Genomic DNA, 26,262 nt, shown 5'->3' on the forward strand with positions numbered 1-26,262 from the left:
GGATTTAAAGCACTGAGAGTGGCTTCCCCTCATGCAGTACATTGCAAGGAAGCAGGCCACCAAATGTGAGCGCTGACCAGGCTAAATGGGCCAACTGGTCTACCTTGACTGCCCTCAACAGTCAATGAACGAGGATGGGCTCCCCAAGGAGTGATGCTAACCCTTGCAGTGGTGGGAGACGCAGAAGAGGGCACTCAGTTTAGACTGGCTGCACTGGGGCAGCAAACCCCTCCTTCCTGGCCAGTCAATACATACTCCTTCTTCCCAAAGAGCACTTCAGCTCTCCAAGATGGCATTTCCTGTCCTAAACTGAACTTAGAGCAATGAATATTTGCACTGCCTTCTTCCTTGCAGAATAGAAAGCCCGGGCTGTGCAAAGTCCATTGCATATCAGAAAGATTCAAGTGGATGACGACAGCCTGTGCAATGGTCTTGATTTTACGCATAATAGGTGCCCGTCTAAAAACCAACCAACAAAATACAGACCACCTGAAAACTCTGAAATGAACCTGAAATTATAGATCTCCGCCTTCAATTTCTTTCTATTTTTTGACGTACATTCAAAAACAGAAAGGATGAACCTCACCAGAGTTATTTTTAATGTATTGTGGAGAACTAATGCATCTCTCCTGATGCCCAGAGGGGTTGTCTCCATGCAGAAGAAAGGCTGAGAGAGGAGCATCTTTCTAGGAAGACTGGTTTCAGTCACAGCTCGTGCACTGCTTGGCAGCAGTAGTGTCTGCATTACTGTCAGGGCTGGCAGGAGCCCATTTCCTCAGGGGTGAACTACCACTTGCCTGGAGATGAGGAAGAGCCATGCAGACTGACCCCACAGACCCTAGATCTGGCAATGGGAGCCCAGCTGGGCTTCCAGGAGTGAGTTTTTCCCATTGAACCCCTGGATGAGGTGTGACCCCAATGCAGGGGCGTTTGGGACTGCTCACGAGCTGGTCTAGATTAGGGCAGCTCCACCAGCTTCAGGCTCTGCCCAGAGCCCTTGGTGGCTGGAGTTGCCAGAGAGGTGCTTGGATGGAGCAGTCCAGGGTTCAGAGGGCACCAGCCCCCAAACTCCTACAAACCTCAGCCCTCAGAAGGCACAAGGTGACTGAGGTCAGGGTGTGCAAGTGATCAGGAACCAGTGCTGGTGCCCAGGTGGACCCTCCTCATCATCCACAGGTCCACCCACATCCCATCAGTGGATGTGGCCCAAGGGGAGGAGATGTCCAGGAGCTCCGAGGAGGGGCTGGGGGGGACCAAATTGAGCTGGGAGTGGGAGGGGAATGAGACCTTACAAACTAGAGGCACTCCTCCAAGTCCTCTCTTGGTCCTGGTGGGGCACCATAAGGCAACGGAGGTGGGCAGGTCGTGGAGAGGTCTTCCTCACTCCTGGTTGGAGGAAGAGGAGGGTTGGAGGGCTCAGGGGCTACCTTACCTGCTGAGGTTTTGCATCGCCGCTCACATTTCCACTTGGTTTCGAAGCGGTTGCTGTTCCCTCGGCATCCCCCAAAGATGAAGGGCCGGCAGGCGTTTGCCTCTGCATGGTAATACCAGAGCAGGGTGTAGTGCCGGCAGGAACCCTCGTCCATCGGCTGCAGGCAAGGAGCTGCAGGGAAACATGACCCCACCACTTATGTGTTGGACCCGTGTGGGAAAAGGCCACACTCCGTCACCTCCATGCCCCCTGGGCAAATGTGTGGGGCTGGTCCAGGGACTTCCACTGCCCCACAGTCAGTGCCTTAGCCCAAAGCGATGGGGCTGGCAGAGCAAAGGGGGCAGCAAGGACCAAGGGTGGGCATCTGGCAGCGGATTTCCATAGTGGGACAAGCATGAGGCTCCTTGTTGCTCCATGGCATCCTGTGGTGCCCACCATGGTGGTCTCTGACCTTTGCAAGGGGGAAATTAACCCCTGGGACCTCGGTGTGTGTGTCTTTGCAGGGGCAGTAGCATTCGGGGTGTTGTCTGGGGGACTCTCACTGTGATTTTGCTGGTGGGACAGGACAACACAGCATCAGGATTGGGGGGAAAACATCCTCCAATTTGTTCACCACCAGCTCAACGCCCTGGGGCAAAAGCGGCTGCTTTAAACCAAGTCCAAAACTGAGTTTTGAGCCTCCATTTGCTGGCACGTGTAACTCTTTCAGCGCCATGTCCCCTCAATCTCAATGCCAAAAAGCACTTCCCACCCGGGAAGTGACTTCCCTAAATGTCACTTAATTCAGTGCATTTCACCTGGTAATTGACTGTGGGCTTCTTGGCGCCTGTGCTGAGAGGGACCCGTTATCTGCTGCGCCCGGGGAGCTGCTGGGGAAGCAAATGGAAATCACACGTAACGAGGGCACGCAAACAAATTAGCCGCCATTTAAATATAGATCATTGGAGCCTTACATGGCTTTCCGCCGGCTAACAAGTTCTCTTAATAAATGTCACAGAGCAATTGGCGAGGGGAGGGAGAAACTGGTGGCAATAAAATTCTTAATGGTGTTAAACAACTCAGTGAGAAAGGTTGGGTGTTAGTCAGAGAAAATGGAAGTATTTGTGGTTGTTTGCAGGAGATAAATGTCAGGCCGGAGTTTTGTAAATCTGTGAGCTTTGAAAAGCCAGGAGCGATTGTAATCTGGCAGTAATAACCCTCCGATTGCAGAATCCTGTTAACATTTAGAGCGCCTATCCGCACTCATCACTTAGCAGAGCGATTTATGAGCCCTCCTGCCTCAGACCGGGCTTTAATGGGATTGTCGGCTGGCGACGGCTGCAGCTGTGATTCAATAACATGTAGTACACCCCATCGATCTGAAACCGCCCAGATCCCAAATGCTGCCTTGATATAAAGTGAGTTTAAACCCAGATGGATGATGTCTTCGACGTACGACACAGACATCTGGACAGTGCTTGGGGCTGGGCAGGAGGAAGGTGGCGATGGCTGGGGGGCCGGTCCTAGGCTTAGCTGGATTTGGGGGGATTTGTTCAGTCCTTAGCAGATTACACAGGGGAAAAATTGAGATCATCGTCAATGGGTTTGTCTTAAAACTCTTCCCAAAGCTCAGGGAAAGGGCCATCATGGGTAATAAAGGTCAATGCATATAAACTGTAAGCCAACAGCTTCTATAGGCTATGACTTGTTTCGGGGTGTAAAAGTATGTAACATTGGGGTGTATTGCTCAGTATGAAAGTGCAATGTGGGGTTTTTTTTTTAATTATTTCTAGAGTAGAAGGACTGGTTGGCCAACCCATGTGGTTTTTGGCCAACTGGTGAGCTGACTGGCCAGCTTTTGTGCTGATCGGCCACACAGCTGCTGCATGGCTGGTCTGCAGAAAGCTTTGCCCCACTGATGCTGGGGGACCAGAGTTTGGGCAGGAGTGTTGTAGGGGCATGGGATGTTGCATTTTAGATGGCTCCCTACTGCTGAGATGCATCTGGCCCTGCAAGTACCTGTTTCTCTGAGCTGAAGCACTGATGCTGTCCCTCTGCCCGTGTCAATAGCAGCTCCGTCAATGCTACCCAGCCCTCTTCCTGGTGACAAAATCTGAGCAGCCACATCTTAATTTCTGACTTGCTGAATTGCAAGAAATGAGTCTGAACTCCTCCTTCTTTTGAGTCCTGCCCTGTCTTGTAGTGTGCTTGAACTTCGAGCGCCGAGTGCAGAAAGCCCTCCACAAGCAAGCCCATAATCCCCTATTCCTCCCCACCAGCCTTTCTGCATCACGTTTTCACTCTGCCTCCCATAAATCAAGATTCAAAGCCAAGCCCTGATGAGGAGGTCGGAGGGTCCATGGGTGGCTGTGGCATGGATTTGAAGATGTGATTGACCTGGAGGAGGGCAGCTCATATGGGTCCTTCTGGGTGAAGGTCATTTCCCAGTTGCTGCTAAAATTTAGGGCAGAGCTATGCAGAAACCCTTCAAGCCAGTCATGTCAAAGGCTGCTTGTTGTCTCCATCAGCATCCAAGGGGATGGGCAGGCCCGTAGGGCCTGGAAAAGCCACCCACGAGCCATTATTCCATGGGGACAGGAGAAAGAGGATATCCGGCTGGTAGCTATTCTATGCCAATGGGACCGTATTGCTCATCAGGTCTGCGTGAAGCTGGACCAAGCATTCCGTCATTGTAATGCTCACTACCATGGTTCATGGTCAGAAGAAAGGGTAGATGATCTGAAATGCAGCTAAAACTGCCCCATCCTGTCCTCTCCCTGGAAATATGGCTGTTCTCAGCCAGGTGTTAATGGATTTCCCTGTATCCATTGGGCTCCTCTGGGTTTTTCCACAAGGACACTGTGTCCCAATGCAACCCAAGGTGGTCCTGGAGCCTCCTGGGGAATCACCCCATTAGCTGTGCATACAGAGTGGGCCATTAATTTCCCTCCAGCTGATGGGCAAGTAGCAGGACATAGTTCACCTCCCTATGGCTGAGCAGCTTTCATCCCAAAAAATGATGGTTGACCTCGGCAGCTAGGTTGGCTGCCTAGCACTGCTCAAGATCCTACCTAAAAGCATAGACAATCTTGGATCATGCTCTTGCTCTGTTCAGTTGCCTGGTGTAGAGATAGATGCAGTGTGAGGAGATGCCACAAACCCACTGGTGTTCGTGTACAAGCAGGTGTATATTGCATTTGCCTTGACCTTGGCCCATCTCTCTCCCCCTCTCTCTTGGGCAACACAAAAGGACAGAAATAGAGCTGGTTGTTTTCCCATTAGCTGTAATCAGTAGCTTTACCCATTAAAGGGTTCATGAGGCCCTGGGCAGAAATAGTCTGTAATGGCTCGAGTGTTTGATCTCCGAGATGTAATTTCTGTCTGGTAGGAAGCTTTACTAGAAGTTGCAAAGGACATGGTCAGGAGAATGGGACAAAATCAGTCTGAAAATGGCTGCCTCCTTCCAGCCTTTCAAAATGCATCCTTTTGGAGGTGGTGATCACTGAGGCCACACAAATTTGGCTTTTCCCTCACCATCCTTTTTTCCCTTCCAGGGGCATTGACTTACCTTGTCTCTGAGCCACTGACCAGCCCTTTTCAGCACTGGGCATGGCAGTGTGGGAGCCCTCACTGGAAATCCCATCACTGCCTTATTTCTGCCCAGTCCCAGGGAAGAGGATTTAGCACTGGGTTCATGGGGTGCTTCAGAAGATACCGGCTGCCACAGTTGGAAAGATGGAAAGCATGCAGCCATGCAGCTGCGCTTACCTGCAGTAAGTGAAGGTGGCTCCATGAAGGGCTTCACTGAAGTTACCAATGCGGTCATGCTCTGAGTTTTGTTAAGCATTTCTTCCTGGCTTTCACCATTCCTTCTGGTGTGTTCCCGAGGCTGAAAATACCCTTGGAGACCTGTGGATTTAATTGCTGGGTTAGTGAGGATGAAATCTGGTGCCACAGTTTGAAAGCCACCATGCTTCGATAAATGGTTTTAGCTTAACAAAATTACTGCCACTGCACAACACAGTGTGGGAGACAAATCACAACACAATGTTTCGTTGGCCAAAGCCTACAGACCACTGGGGTGTGTGGTCAAGGTAGGAAACCTATTTCCAAATCACAAATACTCTAGAGAAGGTTAAGCTGTTAAGGAGAGATTGTACGGTCTACTGTCTTCTCAAGGAAGGGAGCAGGGGATATGCTAAACTTATTCAGAATAAAAGCTGTTTTTGAGGAAGTGGTTCCCAAGAAGTGTGCTGGGCTTCCTTGGGACCTCCATGACTGCATGAACATGTTCCTAGTGTCAGTTGGGATGGAGTCGTAATCAAAACTACATGGATAATTAAATGCTGGTGGATCAGCATCTCCATGAGATACGTGCCCTGCAGTGCTGAGCACTGCCGGTCTTCTCAGGTAAGACTTGTTTACTAAAAGGCTGGGAATCCGCAAAAAGAGTTAGCTAAGTTATACACGTCCAGCTGTATGTCTGGATGCGTGTGAGGCTGTGGCTCCATCATCCTTCATACTGGCTATGTCTCATGCTCAGTGCCCTGAGGGACAAGTGTGATCTGGACCAGGCTGGCAGGCACATTAGCGGAGCAGATATTTTAGGAGTTCTGGTTTTATGGTGGGTGTGGAGAGTTTGCAGGTAGAGGACAGTAGATCTAGTGGAGCCTGGCTGTGCAAAGTTCACCCAGAAACCTGTTTTGAAGCAATGTGAACCAGCAGACTGAACCCATCCCAGATTAATGCTGTGGTGTGTCCGTTGTGGTTTTGATCTGGCTTTCCTTTCCTTTACTAACTTACTGTTTTATCTAAATGATGCTCTGAGCATGGAGAGGACCACATGCTCCTGGCTGAAGGATCGACCAGGCAGATAACAGGCAGGGCCCTTGGGTAACACCTGAGTCATGAAGGCAAAACACTTCAGTGAGGGTTGTCCTTTGCAGGAGCATGGAGGATGCTGTGCCCAAGAGCATTCACTGTGCAGGATTCATTTTCTCTGATTTATTTACTTTACAGAAGAAAACGGAGGCTGGGGCAAGGGCAGGATCCCAGGTACTGGACCACGGATAGACATCAGGGAGAGATGATCTCTACCCTGACAGATTTGCTTTCTAAACACAGAGCAGGAGGGGAAACAGAGCCCAGAAAGGACTATCTCATGTCTAGTGTAACTGGGAATATCCCACACCAAGAGAGTTCCCAGATACTCCAGGCACTTATGACTGTACTGGCTTCTTACATGCAGGGCAAGGATGCTGCTTCTTGACCCACCTCTCTGTTTAAAAAGTCCTTGCTTTGTAAAATGCTCTGCTTTCATACACTATGAAACAATGTGTTATGAAGGCTAAAAAAAATTATAATGTAACAGTCATGAAGGAAAAATTAAAGCAAATCCATTCTTGAGAACATGTGTTCACTGCAATATAGAGTCAAATTGCTGCTCTGAAGTTCCTCCTTTTTCTATTCCTGTTTAAAACATTAAAAACAAGCTGTGGTGAGGGACCCTTTCCAGGGCTAATGATGGCCTTGAAATGTAGTAGAAAACATTCAGGTTAGATGAGATGTCCCAGGGCAACTGAAGCATCAAAGCTGGGTTGATAGATATGACACAGACCTACGAGACATCTGTGCCCACAGAGAGGATCCAGCAGGATATGTAATCTGGCTTATATATGGGCAACTAGATCAACACCTGGGGATGAGGATCAGATCCAGAGTTGGAAACTTTCCTCTAGGTGCCTTTATGTGAGCTGAGTGTCTTCAAAACCTACTATGGCCAACTGAGACCCAGAATCTGGTTCAGTATCTCCTGCAGAAAAACTAGACCCCGAATCACTTGCCCACATGTAGGCAAAGACATGGAGGAACCAAGTCCGCCCTGAAGCACAGAGGATGAGACCCTGACTGAATGTGGGGGTCTACCCTGGGGTTGGTGGATTGGTCCTCCAGACTCTGTGGACCATATGGATTAGATCTCCACAACGGGAGCTTAAATGATGAATAGACACCTGCACTGTAGGCACCTCACTGGAGCACCTCACATGGTGATGGTTTGGGATGGTGGAGCAATAGGATCTGTTTCATGGGCAGGGAGAGGTGCTCCTGTGGGTGCAGCTTTTAAAGCTGCGTGTCAGGAATAGCTTTGATCCTGTCTTACAGTAGGGGGTGGAAGCAGGAGACCTCTTGGTGTCCCTCTCGACCCTGTTTTCTCAGATTCCTCTCAAGAAATACCACCCCCAGAGCCAGGGTCTAAAAGCAGTTGGTGATCCAGGGTCATTTTCCGCACTGAATCACAGAAAAAAGCACTTATTCTTAACAACATCTTTTCACTTGCAGTTTCAGGCTGTTTTGGAGCAAGGACAACATCCTTTACTCTACTGCATGAATTCACATACATTTCTATGTAGATATTAGCAGCCTTACCCCTTTCCATGAGCATCCTTCCCAACTCACCTCCACAATCTGCAAACATAAAGCAGACAGGGCATAGTTTGTTTGCTACTTTTTTTTCCCTATGTAAACAAGATTTTTCTACAAAATCATTATTTTTACAGGCAGCACATGCTTTCATGGACTATTTTTCATCCTTCTTTCCCCCCTTCAAAGCGTTCAAATGCCCCTTAACATCTCTAGGCAGAAATGAATGCGACTCCAACTTAATGGCTGAAGCATCTCGGTAAATGGTGGTGAACTCAAACCCTCCTCTGCCATAGGCAGACCCCAGGGAGTGGGGCAGGAGTGGGGCAGCTGTCTGCTGGCCCTCAGGTAGCTGAATCTCTGCAGGGCTAGGAAAGCAAGACCCCAAAAGCCTGACACTCTTGTGATGTTGGGATTCTGGGGTAAAACCATCCCCAAATGTGGTGGGTTTTGTTACTGCTGTGGGGCTGGTTGGCAGTTGTTCATTGCTGGAGAGGAGATGTCTGCGTGTCAAGAAGTGCCACGAACCAAGCAGGAATTAAAAGGTTGTTACTGGGCAAAATGCAGCTCCCAACTTTCCCCCGTGACCCAGTGCTTTTTGCCAATCAGCGGGGAAATGGAGATGACAAGGGAGGAAAGCTTTGCTGACAAAACCACAGGGTAAGAAATGGGAAGAGAGAGGGTTTAAAGGGAAAAAATTAAGAGTTTGAGTAGGAGGTCAGGACTATGGCAGAGACCTTGTGGCACAGAAGCCTGCACTCGTCTGCAAGCGTGGAGAGGCGATGCGTCTCCAGTTGCTGCTAATGGGGTGATATTTGTTCTGCCGAGCCAGCATGTGCCGGCACTCAAATTGCTCCAATTTAGTTGCTGGCAGGTGTCAGAGCGGTGGCCCCGAGCGCGGCTTGCCAGCCAACTTACCACATCTACCTCTTATTTCGTTCCTGACCACCTCCTTCACCTCTTCCTCCTGTGCCACGGGGGGAAAGCAGAGATTAGCAGTGATTTTCTACCCTGGCACCATCTCCCTCCCCTCTGTGCCCCATCCCAACTCTTCTTGCCCTGGCAGAGATGGCCTCTAGTGAAACCACCTCAGTTTGGGTATGGCCGAGATCAGAGATGTACATTTGCTGTCACAGGGACCTCGGTTCAAGATTTGGGGCTCATCAGGGATATGATACCCTTTGCAAATTCATGGCCATCCTGTAGCCAGCTCCTCTTGCCACAAGGAGCTGGGATCCCCAGCCCAGCGTGAGGACCACGGCACACCTCAAGCCTGGGTTGGCTTTCCAATGAGTCTCTCCACCCTTTTGGCACTGTCCCTGAAGCCACGGTCTCTCAGATGTCCCCTACCTCTGAGAAGCTTCATCAGCCCACCTGCATCCATGTAAAGGGGCTGCTCAAATCATACTGCACGCTTGACCCATGGAGATGGGCTGTAGCACTAGATTTAGATGAGATGTAGCTGCACATCATTTTGTTCTTCTCCTCTGTCTTTTTACGAGCTAATGATGTTCCCCACAGGGCGAGACATCTGGTCTCATGGGTTTTGAATCTATCCCTCACCCTTGGGCCACCCAACTGCCACTGCTTCAGTTGAGCACCTTACATGTTGGATAGTTGGTGTCCTACTGAACTTCATGTGGTCACTACCTGTTATCCCTTGTAGGGATGACAGATTTCGGGGCACTTACTATGGACGGAGCTGGGCTCTTCAGCAGCCCACACACAGGGCACCCTTGCCCGTAACACCCATGCTAAAACTAATCCTGCCTGGCCTCCACACGCAGGAAAGATGAAAGTACCACATTATATCAGTCAAGTGGCATAAAACACACATGCCCAGGCAACAGGATGGAGACCCTAATGTTAGGGGAGGTGCAACAGGGATTTTGCCCCTGACTCATGTAGGTCAACCGCTCCTTCCTCTTCAGGATTTATAAAGCCAGAGCATCAGCTTTTGCAGTAATGCCAGCTCCCTAATCGCTTTTAAAATGGGGCACATTGCTCTCTCCTGCTCTTTCTTTGTATTTGATCAGCCCTGTGGCGTTGGCACTGATCCTATCTGCCAAGCACAGGTTTGAAGCATCACGGGGAGGATGGGAGAGTGGAAATGTGCCTCCGGATCTGGGCTGTTGTTTGGGCTTGGCATTGTACAGCCCAACACTGCTCCTGCCCCAGTCTGTGCATGTCTGACGTCTCTGGGTAATGGCCATCACTCTCATTTCCCAGATATTCTCTGAATGAATCTGTTTCTCAGCATTTCCCTCCTCCCCACACCTCTTAGGGGCAGTTTGCCCTATTTTCTCTATTCAGGCCTGTGTAATAGGATGTGATCTTGGGCTAAAGTACTCACAGAAAGACCAGGATCTCCCTTTTCTCCTTTCTGGCCAGCTGGACCATTTTCACCCTGTTAAAAACACTTAAGTCATTACAAAAGCTCAGTAGATTAACCATTAAATGCTCCAAGAATAAGTGCACTTTAGAGAGGAAAGGATGCACTAGGAAGGGAGATGGGGAAAAAGGCTCACATGTTTTCCCATAAATTTTAGGGATATCTGAAAGTAGCTCACTGAACAGAAATGAACGGACTCATCCACGTGCAAAGAAGCAAGAATAAGTGTTTATTGGAGACCTGGGTGCAGGCTCCCAGGTTTTCTGGGAGCTCTGCTCTATCCAATCAATAAAGACGTTACCAGCTACAATTTAAGTCAGGCTTCTTTGCAGTTTGTAAGGGACCACAAAGGCTGAGGTGGAGGTGTGGAGAGGATCTGGCCTCCAGAGAACCTCTGAGAACCAGATCAGACAGAAGATTGCAACTGGGATTGCAATCCTGGCACTGAAAAGATGAAACACAGGGAGATGCTGAGGTTTGCCAACAGGGCTTTCTGCCCCTTAGGAGAAAATACCTTAAAAAATTTTCCACTCAGAACTGGACTTGTTGATTAAAAATACTTAAAAACATTAAAGGAAAAGGAGCACAGGAAGAATGATCTAAATTAAAGCTGCGATGGTCATTGTTCTCAATCCACGCTCACTTACAGGGGCTGGAGCACTAGGAGAAATCGCATTACCCTCCACCAACACATGGAGCTAAGGCAACCTCCTGATGCAAAAAGCCCTTGAGTCAGTGTTGGCAGGACCTGCAGCATGTAGGGACTGATCCAGAACATGGGTTGTAGGTTGGGATCTGGAGATTAACTTCAACAGCCAGGGTTCATCCAGCCCTGATGCAGAGCTCTGCACTGCTGGAGGGCGGTGAGGAACCTCACCAGGAGGCGAGGATGGCTCGTACCCATACTGACCATTTCTCCTTTTTGCCCGTTCATGCCGGGGGGTCCCCTGAGGCAGAGCTGAGGTCTCCCTCTTTTCCCTCGTGGACCCTAGAGAGGAAGAGGAGCGCTCAGTTAGCAGTGCCTGAGCACCCTGCAGAGATACCCCATGCCGCTGGTTGGGGTTTTCCCCCCTAAAGCCCAAGCTGGGCATCAGTAGGACAAGATAGTCAGAGTTCTCTGGATTTCAGATGCTCCCCAGACAGATCAGACGTGATGGGTCAGAGCCCTGGGCTTTGCCCCCTCTGCCCTGGGCAACCGCGAAGTGTTTTCCTATGGTCCCTCTCTGCAGAAAGGATGGATGCTGCAGGGGCAGAAGGTACTTTCCTCTCTCTGACACTCGGTCTGTCCCAGCACTAATTTAAGAAATGGAGTCTCGGGAGGAGGCGGAAGGCTTGCAGACTGAGGTAATATCCTCCCACATTAGAAATGAGGGTGGCCTCACTGTTGCAGTTCAGAGCCAGGGACTTTCTCTTTTAATTTAGGGAAAAAAGAAGTAGCAGTGTGGATGTAGAAAGTGGCATCTCACAGTCTCTCTTTAATCAGCGTCCAAACGAAAGCCATTCATTATCTCATACATGGCTTTCTGAGCATGCAGTGCTTGTAACTGCTAATATAAAAACTTCCAGCCTATTTAAACATACATGAGGGGATCTCGTACTTTCAGCTCTTTCCTCCCTTCTGTGATTCTTTTGATACATTTTTCATTGTAAGGTACAGCCTGGGGAGCAAGGGAAAGAATAATGTTGCTGCTATGGTCTGAAGCTCAATCTAGTCCATTTTTTATTGTTCTGGAAGGGTCTTTCTACACCTGCGTCCTTTTAGGGAAGGCTCGGGGGCAGTCCTTCCTATTATCACCCTGTCAGTGGTGAAGCACTGGGTGGGATTCAGCTGTAGCTATAGGCTGCTGAACAATGCTGGAGGGCCAGAGCATCCTCTGTGCCCTTGCACCATGGAGCAGATTGCTCTAAGCTTTTATTTGATGATGTCTCAGGACACAATACAGATGTTCAATCTGACCGTCAGTGCAACGTGGAGCTTTCTGCACCACCTGCATTTTTCCTTCCTTAATCACTTCTTCCCTGCGACTTAACACCCAGTGTTGGGGTTTTTTTTTGTTTTGCAGCTCCAAAGAGCAGGGTACAGACTTTGCCAACATGTGATGTTCTTCCTCTGTATGGGGGGAAAACTGAGTTCAGAATCACTAAAGCCTACATAGACACCTTTGTACCACCCACGTCCGAAGTCCTGCAAGGGGCTTTAAAACAGGGAGATCTTTGAGACCCAGGAAAGCTGATCTAATGAGGTCGAGACTCATTCAGACTTTCACACAAAATTGGGTCTGCATTGTCCCAACTTCTATCCTCAAAAACCAAAGCAATTTTCACCAGTGTATCTTTACCAGCCCAGTCCTGAGCTGTCTGATGCAGCTACACATCAGCTAAATTCTCCGTGCTATTGAATGTGCTTCTCACTTGGTGACGGATAATCGCTGGTGACGGGAGTTTGGATTATTTGGCTGAAATAATTCAGCAGGGCATGGCAGTTTAGAGAAGAAAATCCTGCCAGGGTCCTTTCCTTGTTTTCAAATCAGCAGCACAATCTACTTCCCATCTAGCAGAAAACTTAAGCATTTTACAAACCATACGTGTGCATGTGTATACATGCAGTCTCTACACATATCTATGTATGCATACACACACATACGAGGATTAAATTCTTACACATGCTTATATAAGGATACATCACTGAAGGGTGAAACATGGCACACCAAATGTCTGCCAGACTCACAGGTTGGCAGGAGTTAAAACAGGGCTATCCCTGAGACAGCTTATGGGAGACAGTTGGTCTTTCAGGTAGTTACCCAACTTCAGCTTTTCTTTTGTTCTTGATTCTTTCGTGTTAACTTGTGTATTCCCTTGTCCAAGCCTGAAATTCAGCCAGTCCCGCCAGCACAACTGAGAAGGGTATTTTCATTTCCAGTTCTCTTTCACTTGAAAAGTTCTTCGTTACTTAATGGATGCTGTCTAAGGGCAAGTGATTAGCATTAATCTCTACCATCGTCCCTCCGCATTGTGTTGGCAGCAGCAAGACACTCTTCATTACCATAGAATCTGGGGGCAGCATGTTCCTGCTCATAAACAGTATTAGCATGTCTCATTTCCAAGTCTTTTTGTTACATTTCAAAAGGTGCCCAGCATGTCTTGCATGCAAAGACACTTATTAAGTATGGCCCACAAATGGGGTCTGAAAGCCACCAGCTCCTTCCGAAACCTTGGCATCCTGCTCCCCAGATAATTAGCAACAGGAGGGATGCACTTGATGCCCTGCTAACTTGAAATTATCAGCCTTCCTTTCTTCACTGAGAGGTCACATCTTACACTTCAGATAGGAAAAGAAGAGAGGAAAGGGAAAAAAAAAAATCTCCAGTGACAAATGCACCAAGAGATGAAGTTGACCAAGATCCCACAGAAAGACAGCAGACTTTGCAGCCATCCTCCTCAACATGAAAGACCTCAGGTGCCAGTTTACAGGAGGGGGTTGTATGTGTACATGGTGACATGTGGTGACACATCTGGGGTGCTATGTCGCATGAGGGTGTGAGGTGCAACCACTTGGGGGGCAGCTGGGGAAGAGACTTCTAGCAGGGCTCCCCTGGGAAGGTAAATCCGTGAGGTCTAGGGCAGCATCGTACCTTCTCCTGCTCTTGGAGGAGCATGACTATGGATGAATCCTCACTAGGGCTGCCCCAGCATAAGGCTTTCTAGAGACTCGAGGGGCCATGATGGTGTTTGCCCATGTGGGAGGTCCAGGCCTGGCTGCAAGGGAGTGGGAGGAGAGGATTTTTGCTTATTGATGTATGATATGACTAAAATGGTAAGGACAAAACTAGATCTCCTGGAAGCCTGCTTAGTAGTTTATCATTCATGCCCTCCTCGCACCAGATCTCACCAGGGGGTAGGGCATGCTACGGACCACTTGCTGCTCACCTGTGGCCCTGGTTCACCCTGTGGTCCTTGAGGTCCATCCGGTCCAGCGACTCCCGTCTTCCCCGGCCATCCCATTTGTCCTTTGAAGCCTCCCAAGCCAGGAACTCCCTTGGCACCCTGAGAATCACCGACAGAGAGCAGTTCAGAGCTTTTATCAAGCCCAAATGGTTTTAGACATGGACCAGTCAAACATTACTCAAATACTTCCATGGCATTGGCAATAAGGGGAAAACCTTTACATTGTACTTTGTCTGCTGATGTGCTATTTACAGAGCATCAGTACATGGTAGAGATCATTTCAGCTTTGTTCTCCACCTTCACTTGCCCAGAAGGCACCTCACTGCTTGGTGACATGGACGTCCCCCTCTCTAGGACGATGTCTGTTAATTTCTAATGCCCAACTCTCCCTGTATAAGAAAGCAGAGTCCTTTAGTCTGTAACTTTGGAAAAAACAGTGACTCCCAAGGAGGAAAAAGGGAGTTACCAAGAGCTGGCCTATAAATTTCCTACTCCTCTGCACCGTTGAGCTTTCTCCTGGAGCTGCTGTGAACAGAAAAGGCTCCCATTAAACACAGCAGAAGGGAAGACCTCCAGTCAGCCCAACACCCAACCTTCCGCAGCAGCTGAAAGCAGATGTTTGTGGGAGAGAAGAACAGGAGAGGAAGGGAGTGATGTTTCCCCAGAAATAATCTCCCAGCCTCCAACCACTCAGAGCTTAGAAACTTAGTGAGTCAGAGGTGTTGCTTGACAAGAGAAGAACCCACAGGTGACCATCAGGGGATGAGGACCAGAAGAGTTGTTATCAATGAAAGCAACAAATTCTTTAAGATCCCAAATCAGCTGGAGACCAGATGGTGGACCTAAATGTGAGAAAGGCCTGAGGGGCTGGAAAATGCCAAAAGACTTGATGGAGGCTGCTGGGATTATTGTGTGTTTTTCTTTTTTTTTTCCAAAACAGTTACTGTTTTAACCAAAACCCCATTTTTTCCCTCCATAGAAAGGTACAAATTTTAGACTTGTTCTTTTAGGGAAGAAAATGGAAAATTAAGCAATGCAGAGAAGGAAGATCAGTGGGGAGTGAGCAAGGTGGGGACTCCTCAGGGAGCTGAGCAGAGCCTGGGAGCAGGTCAGCTTGGAGACCTTTCCCACTCCCATGGCCAACGTTCCCAGGAGGCAGCAGTGTTATCCACTTTTCCTGCCCCACAGCACTCCAGGCACCCTTTACCCTGGGCATGGTGCTGTTGAATAAACTCTGACAATTAATCCCACTTCAAGGATTTGGATGGCTTTTCCTCATACTAAGCAGGCACCCTTCTAGGGTTTTATACATTGGCAGAGGGTGAATTTAAGGAGACCTCCCTCTCCCGCCCTTTCCAACTGCAGTCCCAGCCTTAATGCTCCAGACAGTTGACATTTGCCCACTGGAAAGGGTACCTATGATGTAGAAAGTGTATAATTTTGTTAACTCGACTTGATGGATGCGGGATTTATTCTTTTATAAATGGCAGCTCAATGCAGTCTGGCGAGTACTAACCTTTTCTCCTTTCTCCCCAGGAATCCCTGAGGCACCATTGTCTCCTGATGCTCCCTGTTCACCCTGGAGGGAGCCAAGATAAAATCATGACCAATGCGGATTTGGCAAGGTTGCAATTTTCTGAATGAACCATCTCGTCTTCAGATTACAATATCATTTACTGTGTGCAACCCAGCAGGGTCTCTCAGCCTGCACATTGGTAGTACTCAAGGAGACTGAAAGAAATTTCATTAAAAAGCCCCGTTAGTTGACACATGCAATAGTGCCTCTGGAGCGTCAGGGTGGATGAACCCAGTTGAGTCTTGCAGAGGCGAGTGAAGAGGTCCTGACCCCAGATGTCCAAGCATCTTCACTCAGATCTATGCTGACTTATAGGAATAGGTTCAGAATAACCCCATATGTGCCCTTTGAAAGAAAGAATCGTGTTGCAGAGGTGGATTTGCAGCATCTGCAAAGCTTTTATGAAAACCTCCTACTTGTAGGAGGCAGATGCATAATTTAGATATTCACCTTTGGGCCATATTGTCCATCTGATCCTGGGATTCCTGGTTTTCCAGGACTGCCAATTTCTCCCTGTGGATGAAAAAGCAGTGGATGGGCTCTAAGGCCACACAACACCTAAAACATTGGGAAAACTGGCTCTGAAATGGCTAGGTAAGTGGTACTTCAGGGGGGATCGTGTTGCCACTCCTGGTAACAGAAAGCCTAAGTATAGGCAAAGTCCTACTTCAGACCAGTATAAATTTTAGACTGCCCTGACTCTAAGCCCACCTACATGAAAGTAGGTGGGAAATTCACTGAACAGTACTTCATTTACCCAATAGGCCAGGCTGATGAAGGAAAATATTAATAACAACAACAATAACAATAACAACATATCCCATTGGCTCAGCTATCAACAGCTCCCTTACTTCTTACCAAGCTTTTCTAAACCCTTCATAAAAAGACCATTAAGGGTCATTATCCCTGTTTACAGAGGAAGGAACAATGGTGCTGACAACTGGAGCGATGTGCCCAGCAGTAATTGCAAATTGAGTTCAGGCAGTTGCTAAGCCACAGACCAGAAGGTGATTTGGGCAGGGTCTGTTTTTTTTTACCCCAGATTATCAAAAAGTTCCCCGTAAGCCTTAAAACCTCCCCATCCGTGACTCCCTGCTGTGTGTGGCCACGTCCCCCTATGCTGCAGCCTGCAGCCCCATGCCACTGAGAGGGACTTCTCCTGCCAGAGTTAGGGCGGCTTCTTCATGCATAATGCTATCCTGGGGATGAGTGGGAAACACTGCTGGAAACAGGGCAGCTAGAGCAGGATGGAAAGCTGGGCTAAACTCACCTTGATGCCCTTGGGTCCAGGAGGACCGATGCGTCCTGGGAGCCCTCGTAAGCCCTAAGGATAAAGCAGATCATGAGCATTGATGATAAATCAAGGTGAGGGCAGGAGAGAGGAACGCTGGTGTGCAGAGGGCTAGCCCTGGCTTAGGGCTACAGCCTCTTCCCTTGCCCGCAGTATCTTTCCCCATCAGCCCCACTACAGCCTAGAGCTTGAACTCGCTTCTCTGTTTGTCCCAAACTTTATTTCACAGAATCATGGACTGTTTTAGGTAGGAAAGAAACTCTGGAGGTCATCTTGTCCAACTCACCTGCCCAAGCAGGGCCACCTAAAGCTGGTTGACCAGGACCATGTCCAGACAGCTTTTGAATATCTCCAAGGATGGAGATTTCACAGGATCTCACCTATTTCCTACCTTTGTTCCTTTCTGCCCAATGTCGCCAGTGGTCCCAGGATCACCTTTCCCTCCCTACATGAAAAAAATAGACAAACATATCATGCACGGCCTGAAAGGTTAAGAATACAGCATGGTGGTTAAGAATGCAGCAAGGTGATAGCATCACCTTGCATTTATATTGTGCTTTTAACCACGAATGGCTCCTTGAAAATTTGCAGATCATGGTCACCTTGCTGCTAGAAATGCAGCCAGCTCTGGCGCGGGACAGGGAACGACCTTGCAGGAGATGGGTGACTGCGACAGGGCTGCTAGCGAAGTGGGACAAAATGCTGTGATGAGTGGCCACAGGGCCTGTAGCTTCCTCTGAGCAATGCTTGGAAAATGACCCTTGAGGACCTGTGTGTTGGAGTGAATGTTACTGAGGTTTGGGAGCTAATGGAGTGGCAACAATCACGAGCACCTGCACTGTGGAGATGTTAGATGGTCTCCCCTCAGCTCTTGTGTTGGTCACTGCCCCTGGAAATTGAGTCTGTCATTCAAAGTCTGGATCCTTCAGGCACTACCTGAATGACCTAGAGGGTGTTCATTAATTTCAGTGAGGACTTCCTTTCCTGCTTCCTCCCAAAATCTTCTGGGTTTTTTTTTCTCTCATGGGAAAACAAAAGAGAAAAACCACCAGCAGATTTCAGCTTGTTTGCAGAAGGTAAAGTGAAGACACGTTCCCATCAAGCATCACTTTGGAGATGCGCTTTCAGTAATAAGGGGCCAAAGTCCCATCCATGTGCAGGAACTTATCTGGGGGCAAGGAAGGCATCCTGTCGTGACAGAGAACCAGCTCGTCCCAGGAATCACAGAATCACCGAATCACTAAGGTTGGAAAAGACCTGTAAGATCATCAAGTCCAACCATCAACCCAACCCCACTATGCCCATTAAACCATGTCCTGCAGTGCCATGTCCACACGTTCCTTAAATATCTCCAGTGATGGTGACTCCACCACCTCCCTGGGCAGCCTGTTCCAATGCCTGACCACTCTCTCAGTAAAGAAGTTTTTCCTAATATCCAACCTAAACCCTCCCTGGCGCAACTTGAGGCCATTTCCTCTTGTTCTGTCACTTGTCACTTGGGAGAAGAGACCAACACCCACCTCTCTGCAACCCCCTTTCAGGTAATTGTAGAGAGCGATAAGGAAAGCGAGGTCCATAAGGGCTTTAGCAAATGATTGCTTTGTTTCCTGCTGTCTCCACCAGGCAGGTCAGAATCGAGGAGAACTGGACTTGGTACAGGAAGGAACTTGAAATTTGGGCCTTGGTAAGTAACAAAGGAAACCTCATGCTGAAAAACATGGGAAAACTTAGAAGTCTATCACTAGAGACATGGACAGATTCTCTGCTGGCATCCAGAGAATGGCTCCTCCTCAAAAATCAGGCCAGGATGTGCATTAGAGACTTCTCCAGGAGATTTAGGGAGCGATTTAATCTCTCTGTTGGAAAGGCTCACCCTGAGCAAGAACCTGACTCCAGTAAGGAGGCATGTAGGGTGTGGGAGGAGAAATGAACTCAGGGTCGAGAAAGGCACAGAGCATCTTTCTACCTGCCAAACAAACCGCGCCCTTTCCTGCTACTCACCGGCTTCCCCTTCTGCCCCTGAAGACCTCTGTCGCCTTTGGCTCCCTTGTTTCCGTTCTTCCCATCGAGGCCTGCTGCACCCTGCCAGAAAGAGAAGAAAAATTAACTTCTGGGTCAGCTCTTGCAGGGAGGATGGCTGAGGACACCTGTCAGGATGGAAACTCAATAGTAAGAGCCCGGGTTGTGCGTTCCCATAGTCAGAGGTCAGAAGCCACCCTAATACTAGCACCAAGACCTGAGGCTGGGATTTAGCACCCATTCTTCATGGGCTTGTAAGCCACTAGCAAATGCAATCTGTGAGTTGATTTATTTATAATTACACTTAGGGAAATAGAGGCACGTTGCAGCTAAAGAGTAGTCCTGGGCCAAGAACGTTAAGGTGGTGATGGCTGTGGTTGAAAATAGGGGCAAGGGTATTAAGCGGGCAGCATCACGCTGCGAGTGACTTAGAGGGATGCGCACAATCCTGGGCACTGGGTCTGCAGCTTCAGACCCAGTCAGTCAAGGAAAGCAGCACTGGGTGGTGAAATTTCATTTGGTGAATGAGCGGATCCAGGCATGGGATTGCTCACAGCTGCAGTTCAGAGATCTCCCATCTGGGGAGTTGAGAGCCCAAAGATCCTCATCCAGCCCAGAGTCGTGGGCAATGCTGGACAGAGGTGCTCCTCCAAGAAGACATCTTTTTGCCACACTTCGGAGGTTCTCGGCTTGTGGAGCCACTTTGCAGCTCAGCTCAGCGTGGGACATCAGATCCATCTCCAGCATCGGGCCCAATTTGCGTGGGGGTCTCCCACTGTTCCGGTAGTAAACTAAAAGCTACTGGAAATGTCCACTTTTTTTTCCCAAGGCTGCCACAGTCCACTCATCCATTCTGGCCAATTTCGACTGCAGTTTTCAGAACCTGTGTGTGAGGTGAAATTGGATTTATCCCCACTTGAGACACTGATTGCACAGGGCTCAGCTCACTCAGAGGAGAATGAATTGTCTGTTTAAGCAGATCAGGAGATGAACAAGTGGCATTCTCTACTTGGAATTTATTTACAGTAGGTTGTTGAAAGGAAACACATTTATTAAAAAAAAATAGGAAAAAATCAGCCACCAGGTTTGTACGCCAAGCAGACTCATTACCTCTCCAATTACTCCTCCTCTCAGTAATGAATGGACACGTCAAACACGATCACGGTGACAAGCAAGCATCCTGGAGACACACAGGTAGGACCGTGCTGGCCCTGACAGTGGGTCAGACTGCGAGGACAGACCCATTTACCTTTTCATTCCCAGATATAAAAATTCAGCTCCTCCTCTGGGAAACATGTTGCTTCTTCAAACCCCTCCCCAAGCCGCAACATACTTTAGATTTCAGAGTAAGAGGAGTATTTGAGAGGTTACCAGGCACTCCTCCATGGCTCTGTCGGTCATGTCTGGATCAGGTAAAGTCCACGTTCCTCGAGCACTGCCTACACTATCCGGCACAAACATCTCGTGCAAGCTCTTTATTTACTAGTTACTATTGACATGATCAATATAAAGTTCCATCTGAGGCAGTAAATGGACCATAAAGCCCCCAGCTAACTAGAGTTTCTCTGTTTGCTAGGACAGATTGCTTGCTTGGAGGGTAATAAACCTTTTGGTTTGATGGTTAAATCTCACAAGCCCAGGATACCTTCAAGTGCCTGGCATTTTTGAGATAGCTTTGAACTGGGTACAGGTCCATCTGGCCAGGGATTTACACACCTGTATTCAAGGGGATGGGCTAAAAAGCTTATTCCTGAGCACTGCCTGAGCCTGAAGGAACCTGACACTAGTTTGAGATTTCCCAATTAGCTTTAATATTTCTCTTAACTGTCCCTAGCATCTCCTGTGTCAAGGAGAGACCTTTCCTTGTTCTTCTGTGCTTCCCCACCTGCCCGTGTCCAACTCTCATCTCTTCCATCTGTCTTAGATTATAAGATGCTTCTTGCCTGCTCTTGACCTGAAAGGAGCTCAAATGGCTTTAGGAAGAGTTAAGCTCACAATACGTGGTGGTAGGCTGAAAGGTAGCTGGGTCTCAGCTATGCCTACCTGGGTCAGTTTTGGCCAGGGTCTTATCTCATCATAGGTGGATTCCTACCCGTCATAGGCTGAAGGGACATTGTCATATGGACTAGAAGGTTTATAATAAGGCTTGGACATGGCAGCAGGTCTGTCCCTGCTTCAGGTGGTGGGGGGAAGCACGTCAGAGCGGTGATTCTTTTCAATGCCATCTGCACCCAGGAAAAGAAAAAGATGAAATTAGGAGGAAAAAAAAAAAGAGCGGAAGAGGAAAACGTTTGAGTACTAGGCAAGGGAAAGAAGCTGAATGGAAATTTGTTCCCTCGGATTTACATTCCATGTTTTGCCAGGCAAATAAAGGCTGGGCAATAAAAGCTAGTAAAATGGCATTTTAAAAGCAATTACTGGTGGAGTACTGGAAATGGCTCTTGCTATTTCGTTCTGTTATTAAAGTGTTGATGGAACAGGCTTCATTTAACTGCAAAGACACCAGGTACCACGAAGGCACAGCAACGCAGAGGCTTAGTCATAAGTCCTGAGTGCTGGCTGTGACGCAAAGATGCCTTTGAGCAGCCGAGGATCTCTGCTTCCAGGCACAAATTCCCGTGAAGCTTTGGGCTGGAGCCAGGGAGGAGCATGCCTTGTCTTCTGTCTTATTGTTTACACTCAGATGAACGAGCTGGGGAATTAGCCCGGTCACCTTGGGGAAGTGTGAAACCCATCAGCAGAAACATTGCCGCAACGGCACGCCCCAAAAGGATCAATCTTGTTTGAAGACACACAGCAAAGGTCTAATGCATTTCGAAACCACGGTGTAGGCTGCAACCTCTGCTAAAAGGTTTCCCACCTCCTGGGCTTCAGTGCTCAATATTTGACGGGATGATGCATATGAAGTAGCTGGGAGTCTCAAGCTCAGAGTTTCATCTGTGTCTTTATCCCTTCCCTGCTGTGTCTTTTGTCTAGCCAAAACCAGCACAACTGTCCTGCGCACAATTATTTGCTGCAGTCCTGAGCATCCTCCCCAAAAAATCCTTTCTTGGTGTGGGAGCTGCCACTGGTCCTCACAGACGTAATGAGCATTTGTTCTCAGGCACTACATCTCGGAGATGGGTCAGCCTGATTGATACCCTGCTGCAAAGCCTCCAAGGTATCCTGGGCAGAGATTTCCACCTGTGGCCAGATTTGGCTGACTGACTTCCCTTTGACCAGCCTGGACTCATCAGAAATGCTCAGGACACATCAAGACACCCTCCCAGGGCAAGAACTTCTTAGGAGATGACTTTTTCTGCTCTGAGTGGCCAGGGGCACCTCTTGTCAAGCCCAGGGCAGACCCCCACACACCACTTCTTCTCTCCTCTGGCTTGAAATGGCCCATTGCTCACCGGGCAGGAGAACTGGGATGCCATAGGGGTTCACCTAAGTCCCCATGCAGCCAATGGAGGGAGGTAGGGCTCTCCTGTCAGTACCTCTTCTGAGTTGTCTACCCACTACTCTTATATATATCAAGAGCTCTTATGCTCTTAATATCTATGGTAAAATGAAATTCCTGCTTATAACCATGCCCACGCCTACCATACTCTGGGTTATAGGGCCTTGATTATCACTGAGTGTTCAGACCCTGCAGAAGGCTGTCTGGTTTTGACTGTAGCACTGTGCTGTGAAATGGTGGCAAAAGATTGTCCTTTAGCCTTCCTTTAGCCTTCCTGGACCAGCCATATTTAGCATCTGATTGTCCCAGTGTTAACCAGAATCCCCTGACTTGCTCTCACTTCTTGCTTTATCTTCAGGTGTACAGCTTTGCTTTCATGCCTTGTGAACTCCATCACTCTCAATGATCAGCGTGGACCAAAAAAATCCTGGGTTTCTCCCATCCTTCCTTTCACTCACATGCTGGTGGCTCTGCTCCAATGCAGGCTTTGGCAGATGCGCTCTGGCAAGCATTGAAGAATGAAGCACATCAGAAATGGTTCTGAGAGCAAATGCAGAAGGTCCAGGGATCTGGTGGGTCTCCCACCCTCCAAGCAAGATGAAGCAGGACATCCTGGGAATAAGCACATGGCCATGAGGATGGTGTTACCACACAGACCCTGGCTTCCTCAGTTATAGGGCAAGGATCCGTGGGCTGCTGGCCAGCTACAGAGCCAAGCTCACAAGAGGAGGTGAAGAACATCTTGGAGCTCCAACTTGTACACCTAGTGAGGAGGACTGCAAACCAGGACGGAGAGGGCCAAGGCACACTGGTAATTAATTGTAGGCGCTGGAAACCCAAAATAGGGAGTAATGGCAAGAGAGGGAGAAAGGGGTATTCATAATAGAGCTTTAGGGAGAATAATGGGTTAATCTGTCAGTATATTAATGCACAAAGTGTGGGAAATAAAGAGGAGCTGGAAGCCTTAATACATGATCAGGATTACAACTTCATAGGCATAACACAGACTGCAATATTAATATAAAAGGGTCAAGCATAGCAGGAATGTCAATGTAAAAGAGCGCAGTGCTTTTAGAAAAGAGGAAAAAGAGGAGGAGGTGTCTTGAATATCAAGAATGCACTCATTTGCCTTGAGGTCCAATTGTAAAGTCAGCTAGATCCATTTAAATTCTCTGGGTAATGATTACAGGGAGAAGACACAAATGCTGTCAGTTGGTTGGGAACTCATCCAGATCACCAAATCAAAAGAGTAAATGGATGAGACTTTTTACACGCTGGTTAAATTACTCAGAGTGAGTTCAGCAGGACAGAAAGGGACTAGCAAATTTTTGCAATGAGTTGGTGGCAGTTTGTGGATATGTAAGATGGAATTAGAGGGAGATGAAGGAAAATGAGAACTGCTAGCCATTACCTTTAAGACTTTGCATAGGTTAGATTGGGTACAGGTAGACTGGACCAAGTAGTGTCTGTTTTCAAGAAAAGGAGAGAAGAGGACTTGGGGAATAATACATGAGACAGCCTAGCCTACCTCTGCAGAATAACTTGGGGAAAAAAATAATCAAAGTATCTGTGAGCACTTAGAAGATAAAGTGAGACCTGGGTTTGTGAAGAACAAGTCACATCGGGATGTTACATCCTAACACAGGTGTCTGAAATAGATGATGTGAATCATGCTCTAAGAGTACCCTGAGGCTGCCAATAAAACAAGTCTGAGCATGGCTCACTTGGATGTGGAAAGTGAACACGGCAGACATCTAACCTGAGGTCAGATGAATTTCATCCAGGATGTCGTATATCTCGGCTCTTCCAACAAGGCCCCAGATCTGATCTGACTTTTGCAATTTTAGAAATTTAATGAAGGACAAAACCAAGCTCTATTATCTCAGTCTAGCTCCCAGCACAGCACAGATGCCATTAACCTGTACCAGCAGAATCCCTAAATACTTCCAAAAGAAAGATTACTTAGCTTTTCTCAAATATTGATTGACAAGATACCACTTTCTGGTAATTAACTGTATTATGTGCCGATCCCCGTGGGTACCAGTAGAAAACAGCACATCATCCAACCATGACTGGATGGTTTCTGGCCAGGATGGCAGAGTCCAGCTCTGCTTCCTTTGCACTCAGCAGCCTCAACAAACGTCTTCGCTCTGCTCCTGCACTACTACCGGTTGTCACCTATGGATTCAGGTGCTCAATACAAGGCAATTTCAAAAATGCACTTGATTCAATGCCTACGTGCGGTGATCCCAGACGCTGAGCTCTTACAGCACATGCAAAGTGCTCAGAAGGTTGTTTGCAATTAGGCAGGGGTTGAAATACTTAATTGAATGAGGGCCTTTTTCTCAGTGAGCAATTACCAGTCCGGATTATGGGCTTGTAAATAGTTACGCAGCCGGGACCATTAATCAGCGGGCAGCGCTGAAAGGCTGCGGAGCCTTCACAGCAACAGAGAGTTGCTGGGAATTGCCCACTCACACACAAAGAGGCATAACTGGGGAATAGGTTATGAAAATACCGATGTTTCTTATTCCAATAAAACAATTGAACATGCTCATATTTCCATGACCTGAGAAAAAGTCCTAGTCACCTTTTGGTGCTCCCTCCCCTCCTATTCCTTCCTCTCCCAGATGAAAAGAAATCAGCAGGAACTTTTTTCACTTTGGACAACCTTGGAGACTATTTTTTCACTGGGTGTTTCTTCCAGGTGAAATGGTGAAGCTCAAAGGCGGATAAACACTTTTACAAACCAAAATTGCTTTTCTTTTTTTTTTTTTTCCCCCCAATTGCAATTTGTCAGGAAACAAGGTGAACTCAGAGATTATCCAGGTCCTCCAGCATAACTGTCTTCCCTCTTGCCAGCAACATGCACCCACTGAGCACTGAGAATAGCCACTTGTAGTCCAGTCTCTTAGGGATATATACATTTCTCATGGGGTATACAACATATAGTCACAATTCTTAAGCCATTTGAACATGAAACATCATCTGTTCATGTCTGGCAATGCCCCCTAATAACACTAAAGGCATTAAAAAATAATAAATAAATGCATATTTCATGTGCTCCTTAATGCAAAATGCAACATCTTATTAAAACATACCTCTGGCTGTGGTCCCGTCTGCCCACGGCTGGTTTTCCAGCAAAGCCTCTTTGAAAGTGAGCTTTGTGGAGCAGCACCAAGCCAGCATTGCCTCATCCCACCCCGCAACCCACACAGATGGCTGTGGGGAGAGGACCAGCAGTGCAAGCCCGGCTCCGCACCCAAGACTCTCAAAGGTAGAGAAACATGCTCCAACTCACGGCAGAGCCTGGCAAGCCTGGTTCTCCTGGCTCCCCCTGCAAGGAAAGTGGTGACGAGTTACCATGGGGAAGAGTTGCATTTCATCTGGAAATGAGGATTGCTGTAGGAGATACCTACAGCTGTGGAAAAGGAGACAAGGGGACCTTTGGGGACTCCTCTGCAGCAGCAGCTGGAGGGGGCAGGCAGGATACCCCAAACGTCTCAGCTGGGCAACTGAATGGAGCCCTACATCTCCATTGACTATAACTGGAGCTTAGACAGCACTTCACACCTCATGCCTAAATATTGACATTTCAGCGAGTCATTATTGACTGTTTTAGCCCGGGAAAGACACCAAGACACCCTCCTGCTTTACAAAATGGGAGAAACCTTTAGGGGTCTCCTGGAAAAGTGCAGCTACTTCTGCTCTCTGGTAGCCCCATAACATTTCAACCAGCAATTTTGGAGAGGCGACACAGAATTCT

At 48.2% G+C, this 26,262-nt stretch overlaps 1 protein-coding gene across 1 annotated transcript in view; it reads right to left on the reverse strand.

Moving 5' to 3' along the window:
* Positions 1–1,295: 1,295 nt before the first annotated feature.
* LOC104257945 (collagen alpha-1(VII) chain-like) overlaps positions 1,296–26,262 on the reverse strand; it is a 103,272-nt gene continuing 78,305 nt past the window's right edge. The window contains exons 74-88 of the mRNA XM_059815998.1: positions 25,798–25,833; positions 19,037–19,117; positions 17,427–17,480; positions 17,015–17,068; positions 16,195–16,257; positions 15,685–15,747; positions 14,151–14,267; positions 11,134–11,211; positions 10,185–10,238; positions 8,750–8,798; positions 7,810–7,876; positions 7,615–7,622; positions 5,180–5,320; positions 2,230–2,301; positions 1,296–1,603 (exon numbers count right to left, since the gene is read on the reverse strand). Coding sequence (XP_059671981.1) covers positions 1,296–1,603; positions 2,230–2,301; positions 5,180–5,320; positions 7,615–7,622; positions 7,810–7,876; positions 8,750–8,798; positions 10,185–10,238; positions 11,134–11,211; positions 14,151–14,267; positions 15,685–15,747; positions 16,195–16,257; positions 17,015–17,068; positions 17,427–17,480; positions 19,037–19,117; positions 25,798–25,833 — 1,245 coding nt within the window. The remainder of the gene's footprint in view (positions 1,604–2,229; positions 2,302–5,179; positions 5,321–7,614; positions 7,623–7,809; positions 7,877–8,749; positions 8,799–10,184; positions 10,239–11,133; positions 11,212–14,150; positions 14,268–15,684; positions 15,748–16,194; positions 16,258–17,014; positions 17,069–17,426; positions 17,481–19,036; positions 19,118–25,797; positions 25,834–26,262) is intronic.

The sequence above is a fragment of the Gavia stellata genome, chromosome 4, assembly GCF_030936135.1.
Source record: "Gavia stellata isolate bGavSte3 chromosome 4, bGavSte3.hap2, whole genome shotgun sequence".
Classification (NCBI taxonomy): Eukaryota; Metazoa; Chordata; class Aves; order Gaviiformes; family Gaviidae; genus Gavia; species Gavia stellata.